Genomic DNA, 18,856 nt, shown 5'->3' on the forward strand with positions numbered 1-18,856 from the left:
ACCTTTCTCAGGTCTTCCTTCCACTTCCAGCATTCACCGCATTTGGGAACGCTGAGTTCAGTAAAACTAGTATTTTACTGAAAGGAAGGACTGTTACAGGAAAATCTATAGTGCTTTGTTATTGAATAGGAGGATGTGTGCCATGGCTTTTCCGCTGTTCTGTGCTCTCTCAGCAGGGCCACAGAAACCAAGGCTGTCCTGCTGTCCCCAGCCCTTCTAGAGCTGGTTCATTTTCTGTTGCACAATCAAGCCATGGTTTTGATCAAGAAGGGTCCTTGAGTCAGATCGATCTGTTGAGTTACGTGCTTTATGCCTGGTAACTTGGAGATGCCAAATACAAAAGGCAGTACTAGAAATATTACAAACCGCAACCCTGCGCCAGAAAAACTGCATACTTATAAACAGTTTTGGCCAGGCCAGAAAATTTCCTTTTCTTCCTGCTCACTTCACACTGCTGCAAAAGATAGAAAATGAGGGAGGCAATAGGAAGAGAAAGGAAATTATGGACAAATTTAAAGCACACTGAATCTAAAATGCAAAGCCTTTTTGTAATAGGCAAAATGTATGAGGGATCTTACTATGTCCGTTGTGCCACTGATAACAGTAAGGATGGGGACAAAGAGGATGAAGTTCTGGTGGTGCATCTGTGACAGCAGTTTGCAGTGGGGGAAGGACAACTCTCTCCTTGGCAGGAGTCTTGGGCTTCCTGCCACGTTGCCTTCAAAGGGTGCAGTGCAGTTTAAGAAGGAGGTGGAAAACAACAATGTTGAGTTCAGTGACAAGATAAAGACCTCTGTATAAAATAATGTCTGCTGGTTTTGTAATACTAGGAAAATCTTTTCTGACAGAGAAGAAGAAAATTTATTTTCGTCATTACATTTTCAGAAATAACCTATGTCTGAGTATCTCATGGCAATAAGCATTTGTGATGCTTGTGTGCTCTATTTCTAAGACTTATCAGAGCTGCTTATTTAAACAAACTTTTTTACCTTCTAGTAGCTGCTTTAACTAAAAGATTTATTTGGGTTCGAAGAAGTGCTGTTTTGAATGTAGGAACGGGGCACTGTACTGTGAAATGGGCTGCTAATGTAGCTGTGATGGTATAAGGACATAGACAAGGCAGAATTTGTAGCGAGAGGCAATTTTATTAGATGAGCAGATGTAGCTGGGAGAAAAAACAAGCTCTCCTCTAGACCTGAAGAAAGGATCTGAAAGCTTTTTGATTATTTGTTTCATGAAATCTTGCTTCAGAGTGGCAGGACTTTAAACCTGCTGCAAGGCCTGTTACTCCCTTACCCTCCTCCCAAAAAACATGCAGTTCTTTCAGATTACTTGAACTTTGGCCTGCCCTAAGTAAAACCAACCCAGACACAACTATATATTAATTACTGAGTACGTATAGGTAAATCTGTGACATTTGCTCAGCTATTACGTATTGAATGATGAAACATATATGATGTTTCTCTCCAGACTCTCTTGTTGATCCTAGGCATTCACTTAATGTGTTGTTGAAAAAACATCCTGTATATGGCACAAAATTAAAATAATACATATTCTTATCAAGATTGTGTTTCTATGCTTTGAGTATTTTGACTGTTCTTTATTTCACAGTTAATTGCATTTCATTCTATATATTTTTGGCATAAAATACACACTTTTTGCAAGATTTTAGGTCTAGAGACAATGAGCTATTATTCCCAATTTATATTTAAATAAACAAGAGTTGCAATCAGCTTTACTGGACTCCATGCAACAATTCTATATTGCAGTGTCAGTGGTGCAGGTCTATTAATAGTACAGTTAGCACTGTAGATAATTGTCACAGGAATGTCTGGATATGCACAGTAGCACATTTTAAACAACAGCCAGATGATTGACCATTTTTGTAATCTTTTAAGTACCGAAAGTAAATAAAGGATTTGTTGTTGCTGTACAATTTGAAAAAAAATTAGTAGTACATGGTTACTCTCCTCATTCAAATTCACTTTCAATGTGATTTTCTTTCACTGAATGTTGTATATGGTGCGAAGAATGAAGAAAACAGAGGAAAAGTGTGTAGGGCACTAATTTTGATTACAATAGCAAAAATATCATGAATAAATTACTTAGCTCATATTGAATATATTATCAATTCAAATTGTGTCAAAACATACTTTGTACACCATGTGTATTACCAAGAATATTGCAGGTTTCTGATATTGTCTAAAGCCAAAAAGGTGGTTTTGCTGTGTCTGAAGAAGTGCGTAGTGAGATAAAGAATTGTTACTAACCCTTGTTTTACAGGAAAGTATTCAAATAAAGGTGTAAAGCAATGTTAATTAAATGCATGTATTGTGTTCTGATTCCTCGTGGCCTAGTAAGATACAGGAATGAGAAGTGGAAGAAAGTATTAAAATAAATATTGTAATTTAAAGTGATGAAAGATATTTTTTGTAGTGTGAGGAAATATTTTTATCCTTTGCAGTTTTCAAAGTATTTTTCCTTGCATTAATGCTGGGCTGCTTGTTGCCTTCTGCTTTACTCTGAAGTAGTCTAAATCAGAATAGTGGGTCTGTTACTGATGAGGAGAGCTCACTGACTCGCTAACTGTCCTCACATGTGAACAGAGATTCTGTCTTTTCTAGTGCATTTCAGAAGTACAATGAAGAAACCCACATGTTCATTTGCCATAAACCTTTTTTCTGCCTTTTCAGGGAAGCAATCAGTCGTGTTTGTGAAGCTGTACCTGGTGCCAAAGGAGCCTCCAAGAAACGAAAGGTATTCTTCCCTTCTTGTAGTGAAGTTGACTGTTTTTTCCTAGTTCACCCCAAGGAGACCAGCACAGCAGGCAGGAAACTTAAAGCAGCTTTGAGAATTGCAGATCATTATGTATTTAAAGTATTTGCTCTTCTTACACACTGTATGCTGCTTCTCTCTCTTTGTCAGAATCTTCTTTCACAGGAATCTTGAAGTAGGAGTACATCTCAGAAACAGACTGAAGCTTGTTCCTACTGTAGAAACTCCATTTGTGTGTGTGTGTTTTCTTTTGTAGATTTGCAGGTGAAAGGCTAAAACCAAACAAAATGGGATGCCTTTTCATTCAATACATGAGCGAATTGTGAAAATCCATACTGGAAACTACTGAAGAGTTCAAAAGTATACATTATTTTGAAAGTGACTAGATCTGTTTAAGGAGCATAGCTCTTCTGATGACATTTAAAGAGTTTGGAAATTGCTAGTTACTGGAAATTGAAAGAATGTGCCCAGCAATTTCCTGTTTCACATGCTCTTCCCTGAGCAACATTGGCCTAGCGCACTGATTACTATACTTTGATTCTTATGTGTAGTGCGAATTAGGATCTGCAAACAAGGAATGGAGGAGGCCTCAGCTTGGCCCCTGCAGCACCATACGCTCTTCTACATGCCCATGAGCAAAGTTGGGATTCAATGCTAAGCCTCAGGGAGAGAGTGCAGAATGAAATTAACTGTAACTGTTGTGTGTGTTTCTGGATGCAGAAGAACAGGCAGGTGAAAGTGAGGTCTGCCTGCTTGCCACTGCCTGGCCATCTTTGCAGTCCCCACAGAATAGAGAGACTGAATTCTGCTTCTGCAATAGGTAATGTTCCCAAAATAAGGCAATGGAACCACATCTGTGACAGCATAATTGGAAATTGTCTCAGAATTGAAGTTGTGATTCTTGTCTTCTCCAGGAAATTTATCTCATTGGCAGTGTTAGGTTCTCCAGCCTTGATTTTTAAACCAAAAAAGGCAAAATGCCTTTTTTGTAAGTGTTCTATCATACAAAATGTAGGAATCTTACACGCCTAGTGAGACACTATATTACTATGTTTAGGAGTAGTGTCACTTATTAGTTGTGAAAATGAAGTACTGTTCTTAAAATAAATCTACTGGTGGAGAAGAAATTTTGCCCAGCAACAGAATATCAGCAAAACGTTAAAGACAAGTTATCTGTTGTCATGGTGTAACTTCCATGGTTTTGCCTCTACTGGTTACTGATCTGGTTAAGGAGGCTTCTTGAGGACAGTGGCACCATTAAGTGGGGATCATCAGGCATTAGCTGGGAAGGGTTTAAAAAAGAAAGAATAGTTAGAAGAGCTTGTTTTAGAAAGCTTCTTGTGAAAATACTGTCTCTGTAACAATATGAATTAAAACCCATGGAGCACAGATGTTGCATGCAAGTAATAAGTAGTCAGTGTGTTTTTAATCAATCAAACTGAAACGAAAAAGTTAGCAATGAATTTAAGCTTTAAGGAGTACAAGATTGGCCAGTGTGGTAGAGACAAAGCTTACCAGCCTTGCAGGCACTGTATCTCAGATACATTGGCAGAGGAACACTGCCTTCAGTCACAGCTCTGCTTTCATAATCTCATTACCAACATGCATGTGCAGCTGTATATCTGCAGTGAGTGCATGGCTTGGTCTGCTGTTTCTGCAGGGCAGCCTGCTTTTCAGGCTGCATCAACCTAGACAAGACAGCTGTATGAGCTGCCAGAAGTGGGAAGTTTGTGACCTATGTAACTGCTCTGAGGTAACCCCTCAGGTTACACTTTGATCAGGCATCAGGGTATACCTACCTAACTTGTAATCACTATTAGTAGTAGTAGTATAAATGAGATAATATCTCGAGAGGAAAATAGCTGTTCCAATGAAGTGATCTTTCAAAGGTTAGCAGCTTTTTAGAAGTTTTATTGTTTGGGATAACCCTATCTACAAGAAAGGTCACCCAAGTAAATGGAGCAAAAATATGCTTTTCCTCCCCCAACAGACACCGAACAAAGTTCTGTCCAGCATCTTGGGAAAGAGCAATCTTCAGTTTGCAGGAATGAGCATAATGCTGAATATTTCTACTGCAAGCTTAAACCTTATGACTCCTGATATGAAACAGGTGAGTATAAGAACGATATTAATTTGTGAGTCTTTTGGCAAACAGCCTAGTGTGCGGTTATTTGTAATCTACCAAAATACTGGCTTAAGGTGTAATTACTCAACATTGTTAATAAAGTGAATGAAAATAGAATATAAATCATATTAGGAGTCATATTATGCTGCAGCATTCAACACAGATTTGATTTTCTCCTTACCATGCTTGAGGTTTTGCTCTTAAGGGACCCGTAATTTGAAAAGGCGTTTACTGGCTATAGGAGTTCTTGTTAGGCACAATTACAAGCATTCAGAGTGTTCAGAGAGGTGCATCTGGAGTAGGTGACTAAAGGACAGAATGTGCAACCCTGATTTTTTTTTTTTCATTCTTCTGTCTTAGAGCCTTGAAGGGCAATCTGTTTCTAAAGTGCTGCTAAAAATATAGCTGGAGGCATTTTGCAGTGCAGTGAAATGCCAGTCTTTTCAAAAGACTAGGCAGGCTTTTTCAGGCAGCCCATTTCTTCTTCTCTGTGCTGAAGGTACCCTACAGACTTTGGAGAATTACTGCATTGGTCTGTGAATTATGAATGAGATGAGAAAAATTCTTGCTCAGAGTATAGAGAAAGCAGTCAGGCTTGTGTAGTCACTGCTATGCTATTTGCAGGGAGCCTCATACTGTGATAAGGCACACAACTTTCTGCCCAGATAGGGGAAAAAAATTTTTTTGCGGGCTTCAAGAGCATCAGGATTACAGAAGAAAATGAATATACACATTGTGTGATAAAAAACCTGCTGTTCATTATTATATTTTCACTGATTATATTTTCAGTGATTCTTATCCTCCATTTCAAAAGCATTGTAATCTTCTACAACGAGCACTGAGACTATGAGTGCAGTGTTATGGTTGCTTGCAGTATTTTGGAGCCTTATTATGCAATAGATAAAGAGATGTTTTTCATTAGGCCAGTTGCCCACAGTCAGAAGCATAGGAACTTGATCTATTTATATTACATCTATTTACCTATTTATAATATACTGCATCTATTTAAAAAGTGCCAGACCCTGAAAGTGATTTTGTTTTCAGCCGACATCAGAGTAGAAATGCAATTAAATGTTATATCCCTAAAAAGGATCCTCCCCCAAATGCTTTGATTTTTCTCTGTGAGTGATGAGCCTGGTCTAGCATAGAATGGGGAGTTTGGTGGCCCTGCATGTGCAGGGAGGTTGGAGATTCATGATCCCTGAGGTCCCTTCCAACCCTGGCCATTCTGTGATTCTGTGATGAAGTGATAACCAGTGAGCTGAAAAACAAACAAAAAAAGGAGTTGACAAAATTGTTTCTCCCAGATCATTATTGTTCTGGATGCTCCCAGTCTGAGGAACATCTGGTTTCTCAGAGATCCAATTAAACTATTGCCTCTTGTTTGTGCTGAGCATTTGACTTTAATATAAGCATGGCTCTGCCCTTGGAGGCTTCACCCAGGAATATGGCTCTGGGCATCTTTTTCCCAGAGGAGGTGAAATGAAAGAAAAAAGGATGTTGCAGGCTCTTGGGTGGCAGGCAAGCAGTGGCTTATGTCCCTACACAAGAATGTTGTGATCATGCTAAGCAGAGGCATACGGAACCTTTTTGTTTTCTTTTGTTTCATTTTATTTGTTTAAAGTGCAGATCTGGGTAAGCTGAGGTTTTTCCAAACAATTTGCCAAGCAGAATAAACTCCTTCATTTAAATTAGGGCAAGATACCAATTATCTGACACTCCTTTCAATATTTTGTATTTGGGGAAAAAATTTAGTTTGCCTCAAACTAATCTAAAATGTTTAACTATGGAATTTGGAAAGAAAAAAAAAAAAGAAGTCTTACATTTCCTTAAAATTTGAAAAAATATTTTTGAGGCAATCTTAATTTTTCTTTTTAATGCTGAAGAATGAGATGTTTGCACAATACCAAAGGTGCAGAAAATGTCTATTAGTTCACTTTCATTGTTAAGTTCACTCCCTTTTTATGGAAAAAAAAGTTATGGAAATTCTCACTGCTGAATACAGAGTGGTGGTTCTGCATTGAAAACATAAAAATTAAGGATAAATCCTGAGGCTGCTGTGGAAAAGGAAGAGTATTACAGAGGTAATGTTCTATGTATGAAATAAACACTTTGAGTTGTCTGTGTTGATTCTATCTGACTTGATGAAGTTTTCTTTTTAAGGAAGGATGGTTGCTAATTCTTTTAGATCTTTAAAATTGAGGATGAATAAAGACATCACAGAATTTTTTCTACTGAGTCATTCTTCCCTTCCCTCCTCTACCTGCTCCCCTCCCCCTCCAAAAAAAACCCCCAAAACAGTTTTCTTAAATTTATGGTTCCCTCTCCAAGTGAGGGATTGAAATGTCCGAGGCACTGAGTAAGAGGCCTGTCCTAAAACAGATGAATACTTTGGTATGAATTCTATGAATAAAATGACCAAGAGAAATTTTCTCTCAAATGACCTTTTCTTTCTTGGTTCTTACATGATTTTATTATTAAAAGAATAATAAGTTAAATCTCAGGACAGCAGTGCAGCAGAACTGTTATCCTCGTATTAGAGGTTCACTACAATTCATCTCTTCAGAGAAATATCTTGTTAGTTCAGACTGTACATAAGCAAATTGAATTTAGTCATTTCAAAGCCCTGGGGTATGCCTGAAATTTTACCATGATGCTAGATTGCAGCTAGATTGAAAATCCCATTTGCATATTCCAAACATTTATGTTTGCAACATAAAACAATACAGAGCTATTGGAAGGAATATTAGGAACTTGAGCTGGTGTGCAGGTTGGCATGATATCATCAATTTCACCATCATGGTATTAGCAGGAAAGTATTTTGATGAAGGGGACCCTTTGCTTCATTCATTATTAACTGTGATAAAGAAAGCAAACTTTAGCAGATTAAAAATTCTCATGTGGACTCTGTATGAGAAATCCATATGAATTACTGGAGTTCTAAGAACATTTAACAATTTTGCTGTGTCCTGCCAGGTTGTAAAGAATATCAGAACGAATACATTCATCCTTGAGTTTGTTTACATTCTCATGTTACAGATGCACTCTTTTGTAGATATAACACAGTTTATTTTGATTGCGGTTTTGGATTTTCACCCCCAAAAAGGGGTAAACTGTGAAAAAATCCTACTGACTTGCACTTCATTCTTTTGATCTTTTGACACAGATCATAGCAAATCACCATATGCAGTCTATCTCTTTTGCATCTGGAGGTGACCCGGTAAGCATTTATTTTTAAGCTTTCTCCCACACAGATAATGCTTCGAGAACCGTGTGACAAAATTTATTGTATAGCTTTCTGAAAGAAAAATACAACCACCTTAGCTCCTGCTTCTTGTTTCATGAATTCTTCTTGATTGTTGCCATCAAACTCTTTTTGAGGGAAACTAATGTCAGGCAGTCACAAATCCTGCTCTTTGAATACTGAAAGGAAAAGTATCAAGGGCTGCAAACATTCATATAAAAACTGGTAAGTGGAGCTCCATTTTTCATTGTAGGATAAGCAAATGGGTATTGTGTGAATTTTCATCCCAAATGTTTTTTATTTTGTCGTCTTTGCAGTAACATACAGTTATGTTGCAGGTATATGTATAGGTTTTTTTCCTTTTTGTCTTGAAGAATACAATGAAGAGTGCATTAAGTACTGCCTCCAGGTATACTCATTACACACAGGCAGTGTGAAGACTGGCTTTCAGAAAAGGCTAGATCTTTCTTTGTAATTTTGCAAAGTTTTTAGATACACCTACACATTTGATTCATTTTAGATCGAAGGACAAACTCTGGTTGTGCTTTATCCTGTCTTTATGAGTGGCCCATCCAAAGGCATAATAAATGTGCTCTAAAAGTATTTCTCCTTTACAAAGAAGTGAAAGAACTGTAAAACAGGACAGTGCTTCCTTCATAACCTTAGGAATATGAGATCTTTTAAGCCTAGACTAATTGTATGAACCTACTTTTTGCTCTGTCATATTATCTTAATTTATCTGTCACAGAGTACAGTAAGGTGACTTACAGCCTGCCTTTGTAAGCTATTTCTCAGTTAAGCTGTTAAGTTGAAGACTGGTGGCATTTCCCCTGTGCATTTTACTGTCCTTGGTAAACATAAGGGCAAACATCAATCTTTGAATAGCTCTGCTGAACTCAGTTAAGATCCAGAAGGGAAAAGGACACTATGTCATAATAATCTGAGGAACAAAAAATGGATTAACAGCAGCTTTCAAATACAACAGATTGCAATGGATGCTGCAAATGAACAATTACTGAAGTAGGCAGAGGAGTGATTAGCACAGATCTCTGCCTCCATAAGAAGATTTTTGCTCCCCATCTGCCATCCCAAAAGCTAAGTTGCACACTGCCCACTGATAGAGTGATTTACCAGAGGAGAAAAGCAGTAGCGACTGAATTTGGAGTAAACAGGCTCTTCTAAATGTTTTGAAGAGAAAATTATACTACTGAGTCAGTGAGCTAGCAGAGAAATCGAAAGGTATGGCGTGAGAGAGCCTTTGAGAGACAGTGAAATTGTGACGTTAATTTCTCAGTATGACCACTCATATGATCTCATCCTGGAGGTGGAATGGGTAGGTGTGACACTGTGCAGGCTTATCTCAGGTGGCTAGAATATGACACAACTTTAAATCAAAAGCTGCTTCATAAATGTTGTGGTTCGGTGATTTTTTGTTGTCAGTATTCCGCATCAGAACATCATGTGGACCAGCGGCAGTTAAAGAGTTAATGTTCTGGTCGCGTTTTCTGCCTCTTATGGGCATCCTGATGGGAGGAGAGGGGCGGCATCCCTTGAGGACCTGGCGGGAAGAGGAAGTGAGGTGGAGCTCCGGAGAACTGCAGGGGCTGCCTCTCTTTCCGGCTCCAATCAGCCGCGTTTCTCTCGCACCGTCTTGGTTTGACTCGCACTTTCAGTGCTCTTGTCACTCTCGTTTTGTTTGATTTGGTTAATTTAGTAAATTACTGTTCCTCCTCAGATCGTTGCCAATTTGCCTTCTCAATTAAAACTACCTGCTAGCTCTCTGCCCTTCTCCCTCTCCCAGAGCTCACGCAGCCGGGGGCAGGAAGGGTCGTGTGGCAAACTGTTAGTTTCCTTCTTTTTTAAAATCTTTTTCCTGGGGCCTGTGCCCTCCCTATCACGGACTTATATCTAGGGATAACCCCGTGACAACTGCTGGTGGTTCCTTTGTGCCAAGAGCACAGGAGAGAAGGCGAATGTTGTGTATGTGATGCAAGGTACTGCTTTATTAACCCACCTGTAAGGAATTCAGACAGAACTTTAATCAGCCCCTTAATTGTGTCCACTTGGTTGAAGGTTGATGTCAACAAACCTTATCCACAAATCACAGTTGAGTCGTAGTCCATACACTCATCTCATTGTATAAGATTTCAGATGTAGGCATAATGGCCATACTGCACAAAATGTGAGAAGCTGAGATCTGTGCCTGAACTACTCCAGGGAATACTTCCCTTATAGTGAATTTTGAAGTTTGATTTATTCAGAAGTGGGTTTGCCACTACTCCTCGACCCATCCATTTTTTCTACTCAGGCTTTCTGCCACACGTTTTTCCTAGCATTTAGCTTTGCAACTTTCCTTCTACTCTCTAAGTGTTAATTACCTTCATAACTGAAAATATATCCAGCAGAAGAGTGTTCCTTGGTCTTGTAGAACTGTTTGAATACCATCTCATATTTGCAATATTTCTCTTTGCAATGAGTCAGACCTTAGTAGTGATGCTTAGCCAGTAATGTAAATACATCTTCTTATTACCCATGAATGAACTACACTGCTCAATATTTCTGAGGGCCATCAGTTCTGCTTTTTCTGTCACAGACCCCATTGCTTATTTGTATTTTGAAAAAAACTCTCTGGGTACTTGAAAGATGAGGACTTGACATTTCTATTCACCTCTAAATTAGGCCTTATCCACATCATTCTACTAGATTTGTTTAATTGATTTTCCAGGACCTTGAAAGAGATTTTTAAGTTATGCTGGAATAGACCATTGTACCAAAACATGTAAGTGTTTTTATTCATTTTAAGTTGTGCATAACATGTCATATTGAGCCCATACTCCCAGGAATATGTACTCTGGACTGCGATAATTTGATTTAACCTGTGCAAATTTTTTGCATTCAATGTCGCTAACTTTTTTTCAGGATACAACTGACTATGTTGCATACGTAGCTAAGGATCCTGTTAATCGGAGAGGTAAGTTAGAAATGTCTGTTTGGCATCTATTTTCCCTGGAGAAACATGGACTATTTATCATGTAATTCAGACTTTTTTGCTCCCTGAAAAAAATAAATGTAGCCCAATAAAACATTGGCTTGGACAGAGTAATGGAACAATTGTGTAGCAATAAAGAACATCCATATGCAAGTTGTTTCTGAAACCTGGAAAAGGCCTTTTCTGTCTTTCATTTCTAAATTTCACTCAGATTTTCTTCATCTTTTAAATCAAAAGCCAGTCTGCACAAGCTTCTAGTCAACAGCTGCCTCAATCAAGATGCAAGAAGCATCTTGATTAACTCTTGTGATTAGGAGGCTGAATCTGTCAGAGCTCAATTCATGACTTATTCTTCCTGGTAGAATCAGATATTTTTACTAAGTGTGAGCTTTTGAACCAGCTTGCTGGAGGCTGTAAATCTTCTTTCTCTATGAAGTTTTATTAATGCAGATTCCAGCTTCTATTTCACTGTCAGTGAAAAGTCAGGAATAGGGAACCTGTTGCTGATTGTGTTCAAAGACTGAGATCTGGTACAGTCTCAAATATAATAGCAAATTAAAAAAAGTGTGAGTTACAGTGTGTAATAATGGATACATAAAACATTCCTGCTTGTAATGCAGAAAGCATCATAGGTCTTAATACTAGATTCAGAATATTGTATAACGTACCTGAGAATCTATTTATTATCATAGATTCATAGAGGAAAAAGACTAGCTCCAAAGCATGTCCAAAGTGGTCCATATTAGCCAGCTTTCTTGGTTGCTTCTTCCCTTGAGGGTTCTACCCCACAGTACTTACCAAGCAGACCCTTGAAAAGGCCAAGCCTGCTCAGCTGAAGTCCAGGGTATTGAGCTTGTTGTGTGCTCTCCTTACTGTTCTAAGAATCTTGAAGTCTTGAATTTCATGGTCACTGCAGCCAAGGCTGCCTTTGAGCTTTACATACCCCACATGCTTCTTCTTATTGACAGGAGCGAGGTGCAACTTAGCACATCTCTGTTTTGGTTCCTTTATCACTTGGAAAGCAAACTTACCATCAACACATTCTAGGAGATCTCCTGGATTGCTTATATCCTTCTGTCCCTCCAAAAGATATTGTTGAAGTTGTTGTTGAAGTTGTTAGAAGTCCCCCATGAAGACAAGGTTGTGTGAATGAGAGGTTAACTGTCTGTTAGTAGAAGGCTTCATTTGCTTGCTTCTCCTGGCCAGGTGGCCTATAGCAGGCCCCCAATATAATGTTAGCAATCCTTTCTTCCTTTTAATCCTTACCCATGAACTCTCGTCAGCTCCTCGTTCATCCCTGGACAGAACTCAGTGTGCTCCAGCTTGTCACTGACATAGAATGTGACATCTCTGCTTCACCTCCCCTGCCTGTCCTTCCTAAAAAGCCTTTATCCTTCCATTCCAACACTGTAGTCATGGGAGTCTGGGATAAAACTAAAGTGGGATAATATTAGTGAAAACAAATTATGGATTGGTTAAATATTTTATAGTTGGTGTTGTTATTAATATTTACTAATGTCTTCATAAGCTCAACTTAAACCTCAGAATTTTCTTGCAGCTTGTTATTTTGAGGTAATTACAGATGAGTTTTTATGAGGTTCACAGTCTTTATGGACCTGTTAACATTGTGGAACTGATTTGTGCTCTCATCTATTACAGACATAAGCTACAGCAATTTTATTTAATCGTTAAATATTCCATTGTTTGAAGTTCACTGTGCTTGCTTTAGGGTTTATTGAAATACACATACCGTGAATAGGGCAACTATGCCTGACATGGAGATGCTTTGTCACAGGTCAGCGAATCCCTGCTGCACTGCATATCCCTGCTGTACTGCATGCACTCTAACATAAGTAACAGCTTCCATGTGTTAATCTTTTTCATGTAGCTTGTCATATACTGGAATGCTGTGATGGCCTTGCCCAGGATGTCATCAGCACCATTGGGCAAGCATTTGAGCTTCGATTTAAGCAATACTTGCAGTGCCCCTCTAAGATACCTACTTTCCATGATAGGTGAGTATGATTACAGAAGATTGCTAAGGAATCTACTACTTCATATTTATTTATTAAAATGTGCTGTAGAAAAAAAATTGCTGAGGAGGAAAAGGATTTACATGCTTCAGAAAGAGAGTTCTGCTAAATTGCAAATCTGGTTTGCCTATTTAATATGAAAAGAACACAACCATTTTAAAAGAATGCAGTAAATCTGGATTCCATAGTACAGTTACTAAAATGATCATGTATTCTCTGTTTATATGCAGAGCTGGATGGCTAAAAGTGAGTGTAATTTGTGACTTTTCCTTATTGTTGTTACTCTCATATTCAATTTAGATAAAGTGAACTAGAGTTGCTGGGCTTCCAGTATGACTAGTGATGTAAACAAATGTTAAATTCCGACTGAAATCACAGATTCAATCTCTTGATTTCATGAAGTTATTCCATAGTTACTTGAATAACTTTGAAGATTTACTAGTGCTAGAGTAGATAAAATTAAAGACAATGATTTAGAGCTTAGTCAGTCAATGAAGTAATAATACAACAAAGGATACCATGAAATTAAATATTTTGCTAATGCAGTTTTTACTGACTGTTGAAGGTAAGTAAAAACATCCTTTACTCAGACTAAGGAATTTCACCCATTGCAAAGGGAGTTTTCAAAAAATTAAAGCAAATTGTCCAAGAATGAGTCTGCTGCGCAATCCATCATTCCTTCCTGACTTATAATGGTATCTGAGTTTTCCAAATAAGATGCACAAGTGATTCCCTAACAAGCAGTTTCAACATGCTGCAAGTATCTGTAAGTGCTTTGTGAGTGAAGGATAAAATGAAGCACTCATTTTCTTACAGGATGCAGAGTTTTGATGAGCCATTGATGGAGGAAGAGAGTGCAGCAGCAGAACATCCCTATTATAATAATGTGCCAAATAAAATGCCCCCTTCTGGTGGCTTCATTGATGCCAGACTCAAAGCAAAGATTCCCACTGCTGCAGACACAACTCAGGTCAGTGCAATTGCATTTCTGCCTTCTCACAGATGGATCTGAAAAAAAGTCTTATAAAGTGGATACATCAGGAACACAAATGTGTGGCTAGTTCAGTTTTGAATGATCAGTGAAGATCTAGGAGACAACAGACTAGGCATTTTGAGAGCAAAGGGAGATGAATTCTTTGTGGTGTTAAAAAATTATGTAGGTTCAAGGAAGATAAACCCATTCAGGATTACTGTATCTGTAAACACCACATCTGTCTCAGTATGAAATGAGTGCACATTAACTGGAAAAATAATGATACAGAGGTTTTTGAACAGTCTAGCGTAGTCATTGCTAACAGTTACTTATGTTAATAACTCAGCAGCAATTAGTATTCAGCCAGATTCATACGTAGATCTTTCATCTCATACTGAAATGAAGCCTAATAAGATATTTCTGCCAGCATCATGGTTGGAAGTTTAACTGCAGTACCTACATAGCCATGTAAGTGTTTTAGATCCAGCCCAGTTCTGCTGAAATCTCTTAGGGCCCTGTCTTCAAAAAACATTCTCCTATCAATACCTGAGTGAGTCTTCCAGTAGCAATGTGACTCTTTCAGCTATGGAGAGTGCTTGGGGTGTCCATTCATCCTACATGTAGTTTCTTTTCCCATAGAATGTCAGGGCTGCCTAAGGAGGCAAATGCTCTGAAGTGTCATTTGAAATTAATAAAAGCAGGAATGAGTGAAGTTTTCATGAAGGTCACCAGTAATATCTTATTCCTACACACATTCCTGAAATATATATTTTGACACAATAATAAATCAGAAATGAAGAATGGGAGTACACAGAATACAACCAAGGGAATTGTCCAAACCACTCATAATATACCAGACCGTTATAAAGATTTTCTTTGCACATGTCCATTCTAGTTTACAGCAGGAATGAAAAAAGAGAAGATCTATTACCAGAATCGTCACGTAGGAGACAAATTCAATGAAGACTGGCATCAGGAGACTGTTAAGCAAGGTGAGACTTGCTAGTTCTACATTTAATACTGCAAAACATCTTGGGTGTGCAAAACATGTGGCAATCTGATGCCTTAAAGCCTTAAGGCAATGAAATGCACTTCCCTGATTCCTTTTGATAAGAATTTATTGCTGATATCAACGTAAAGCATATGATAAATGCCCCTGGATAAATTATTTAATGTACAGTTTTATAAAAATGTATATTTTGCAGAACAAGTCATATATGGATTTAGCCCAATCTTTCCGCCATATAGCTTGCCATGTCTTAAAGTGTGTATTGTTTAAAGACAGGCTTTCTGGTCTTTTCGGAAAATTTGATCCATGAGAATATGCAAGATGGAGTTTCCATCTTCCAAAGGAAGGGCCTAAAGTCAGCAGCTATTTTAAAATATAGAATAATGCATGTGTTTGCACATGATTTGTGTTCTAAAAGTAACAAAGACTGTGTGGTTTTCATTTTTCTGTTGCCTGTAAATTATAAGGAAATCACATCAAAATGTCTGCATAAAATTTTACCCCATCCATTCTTAAATGACAGCTTTGAGGTGTTTCTGGGGACTCTATTTTCAAATGCTGGAATATGGTATCTGCTGTTAATGTGCAGCAATTTGGGGATTTTGTTTTATTTCCTTTCTTCACAAGTCCCCAGCTGAATATTAATTTTGAAACTCACAATCCTTATTTACAAAAAATTCCCTTCCTTCTTGAATAATTAAAATTCATTGAATTGAATGAATTTGAATTGAATGCTCATCAGCATTTTTTCCTACAAGGTTCATCAGTTACTATCTCTCCAGCTCCCATTTCAGCAAATTTTAAACCTATGGTGATGGGTTGTGATTTTATCATTTGGTCTTTCTAACAACACTGTTCTGTAAAATAAAAAAAGAAGAAAAAAAAATCTCTTAAATTTTCTTGGATCCCTAGATATTTATTGTATGCCAAAAGGGAAATCACAAGCAACCACTGCAGCAGAGATGCCAACGTATGTGAACACACAGCATATAAATATGGAAAGTCTACTGGCACTTCCGGCAGATGCTGAAAGTGACATCAGTGGAAACACAGATAGTACCAAAGAGAGCAGCCCAGAAAAGGATCTGTTCGATATGAGTAAGCTCTCTTTCTTTTCATTCCCTTTCTAACAGGAAAATCAATATCTTTATACATTAATTCTGCATACAAGTAATTATAGAATTGGCCAGATGGAATTTTAGTGTTCCAGTGAACTTAAGATGAATTTTAGAAATCACAGGGGTTTCATATCTGACATGGTTAAAAATGCAGTTGACCAAAGTCTTGAAGCTAATTTGTACTAGATATGTGTTAGTCTGAGCTGAAACTTTTGTTGTCCACAGCATCATGGCTATCTGTGTCAGAAGGAAAATTAATCATGGACTTTGTCCTGCAGGAAAGTGAGTGAATGGCTTGGAGAACTTGCCTGCTCTAAGTATGTGTTACTAAAAAGCCAATGCATACAGCAAAAACTTTATGCAGCATGGAATCTGAGTGGGAAATCAGGAGAGTATGTTATCTTTTCCTCTGGGTAGGACTATAATCCTACCTAGCTATCTCTTTTGGCATGGGAGTCAGCTTTCCCAAAGCCAGTATCTTATCTACTGTCTTAAAATAGAGATTTAAGCATCAGCATCAGCATTATTTTGCTGCTGATTATACCCATATACAGTGTTTTTAGTACTGAGTTGGTACTTAAAAAAAAAAAAAAAAAAAAAATGTGGGGAAAGTTGTTTGATGAATAGGAAACTTTTCTTGTTATTCTATTCTTTCTGTTGCCACTCAATAGCTGATATCATTTATTCAATTTAGGTCATATAACCAAAAGGCAGTGAGACAAAGTGATAGGTGCCTGCATGTTATGTATATAATAACCTGTCTCCATTTCTTATATCTCAGTCAAAACTGTCTTTCTGACATGCTTTCACTGATTTTAGAATGAAAGAAAGGGAGAGGGGAGAAAGTTAGACAGTGTACATATGTATGAAATAAGAAAAGTCTGCTGTCTGAAATTATACATGTTAACATTGATTTGTAACAACTTTGCCCTTAAAATACAGACATGCTTAACTCTATACTAAACATATTCTTTTCCTAAAAATGAAAGCTGATTTCTCATGTTCCAGCCTGCGTTATACTTTATTGACCATTGAAATATAATGGAAAAGTAGTATCTGAAAATATGTCAACTTGAACAAAGTTATTAATTTGTCAAGTTAAACACAGGCTTTGTGCAGACTGTAATGTAGTGAAGACATACACAAAATAGATTCAAGAATTACCCAAATCATGACAGCTCTGTATGTGTCCTTTTAATTTGACCTAAAATAACTTCTCAGTGGTTCTCTACAAGTATGGCTACGTGTCCCTAGATTTCGAGCAGTCTATTCAGAGCTTCTGTAATGCTTCACAGTACTGCTTTGCATATATTCTTTAGTAAAACTAGCAGGCACAAAAAAAAAAATGTCTTTATAATATGCTCTAGTTGGCCAGATGAAAATCTGGAAAGAGCAAATAGCTTCTATTAGTTAAGCATAGCCTATAATGAAGCATACACTGACCAATTTACTACTTCTCTAAGACTGCTGGGATATTTAATGATACATCTTTTTCATTGGGATTAAAAGTTCAGCTGAAATTTAAAATATTGTTTCACGAAGGCTGATTTCACTGAGGTAAATCACACCACAAGTGTCAGTCTGCCTCTGTATCACAAAGTCCCCTCCCTAAGCTGAGACTTGGAGGAGGCTGAGTAATCAGGGTGACTGAATCTTTCTGGAGACTCAGTAATAGATAACTGTTAAGTGAGTATGTTGCTTGACGATGGAACAGATATGATTATATTGACTTTGTGCACCAGTATTATGCAATTTATTTGAAATGAGACTGAATGATGTAACTAGTAAGGCAAAAGGACAGCTTTGCTCTGTACCAGGTTATATAAATACAACTGTTGACAATGGCCATTTCTGAAAAAAATCAATGTTTCAAAAGCTCCTGCTAAGGTTCACTTTGATTTTTGTTACTATTTTTCTGCATGTCACATATTATTTTAACATATTACATTCCTTGGTCTTAGTATATGATATAAATCAGTAGGCCCAGCACCCCACCTTTTTCTCTTTTTTTCTCTAAAGATAAAGAGAAGCTGCTGGAACACAAAATAAGTACATTTTAAAATGACTGGAATATCACTGTTTTGCAATTTGATTTACCTCTGAATAATCTTACACTTGTTTTATTTCCACAACCAGAACCATTTGAAGATACCCTCAAGAACCAAACGTCTGAGCCTGTGCTGAGTAAATTGACTTCTGTTGAATGTACTAGTCCTCTCTTATGTAGAGCTGCTGACTGGACTAGAACAGAAGAGCTGAGTATAGAGCCATGGTATCAAGGAGAGATGAGTAGGAAAGAAGCTGAACAGCTGTTAAAGAAATGCGGAGACTTCCTTGTGAGAAAGAGTACCACAAATGCAGGTTCTTACGTATTGACAGGCATGCAAAATGGACAAGCCAAACACCTTCTTTTGGTGGATCCAGAAGGAACTGTAAGTATGACTCAGTGATGCAGGAGGTTTCCATCTCTATTTTCTCTGAGTGTTTAATCTTATTTGCAACTGACTGTAATTACAGCTTCATGTTAAATGCAAGTTACATCCATTTCTCGCCTAATGCCTAGGCAAAGATGTACTGCATGAATTCTGCA

General features: G+C 37.7%; 1 protein-coding gene across 3 annotated transcripts in view; it reads left to right on the forward strand.

The window, feature by feature from the left end:
* Window positions 1-18,856, forward strand: part of SHC3 (SHC adaptor protein 3) — a 55,192-nt gene that overhangs the window by 32,996 nt on the left and 3,340 nt on the right. For all 3 annotated transcript variants that reach the window (XM_048932168.1, XM_048932169.1, XM_048932167.1), the window contains 9 exons: window positions 2,694-2,757; window positions 4,766-4,885; window positions 8,067-8,120; window positions 11,064-11,115; window positions 13,022-13,148; window positions 13,983-14,136; window positions 15,035-15,131; window positions 16,061-16,246; window positions 18,403-18,698. In XM_048932168.1, the coding sequence (XP_048788125.1) occupies window positions 2,694-2,757; window positions 4,766-4,885; window positions 8,067-8,120; window positions 11,064-11,115; window positions 13,022-13,148; window positions 13,983-14,136; window positions 15,035-15,131; window positions 16,061-16,246; window positions 18,403-18,698 (1,150 nt within the window). The remainder of the gene's footprint in view (window positions 1-2,693; window positions 2,758-4,765; window positions 4,886-8,066; window positions 8,121-11,063; window positions 11,116-13,021; window positions 13,149-13,982; window positions 14,137-15,034; window positions 15,132-16,060; window positions 16,247-18,402; window positions 18,699-18,856) is intronic.

This window comes from Lagopus muta, chromosome Z (genome assembly GCF_023343835.1).
Source record: "Lagopus muta isolate bLagMut1 chromosome Z, bLagMut1 primary, whole genome shotgun sequence".
Taxonomy (NCBI): domain Eukaryota; kingdom Metazoa; phylum Chordata; class Aves; order Galliformes; family Phasianidae; genus Lagopus; species Lagopus muta.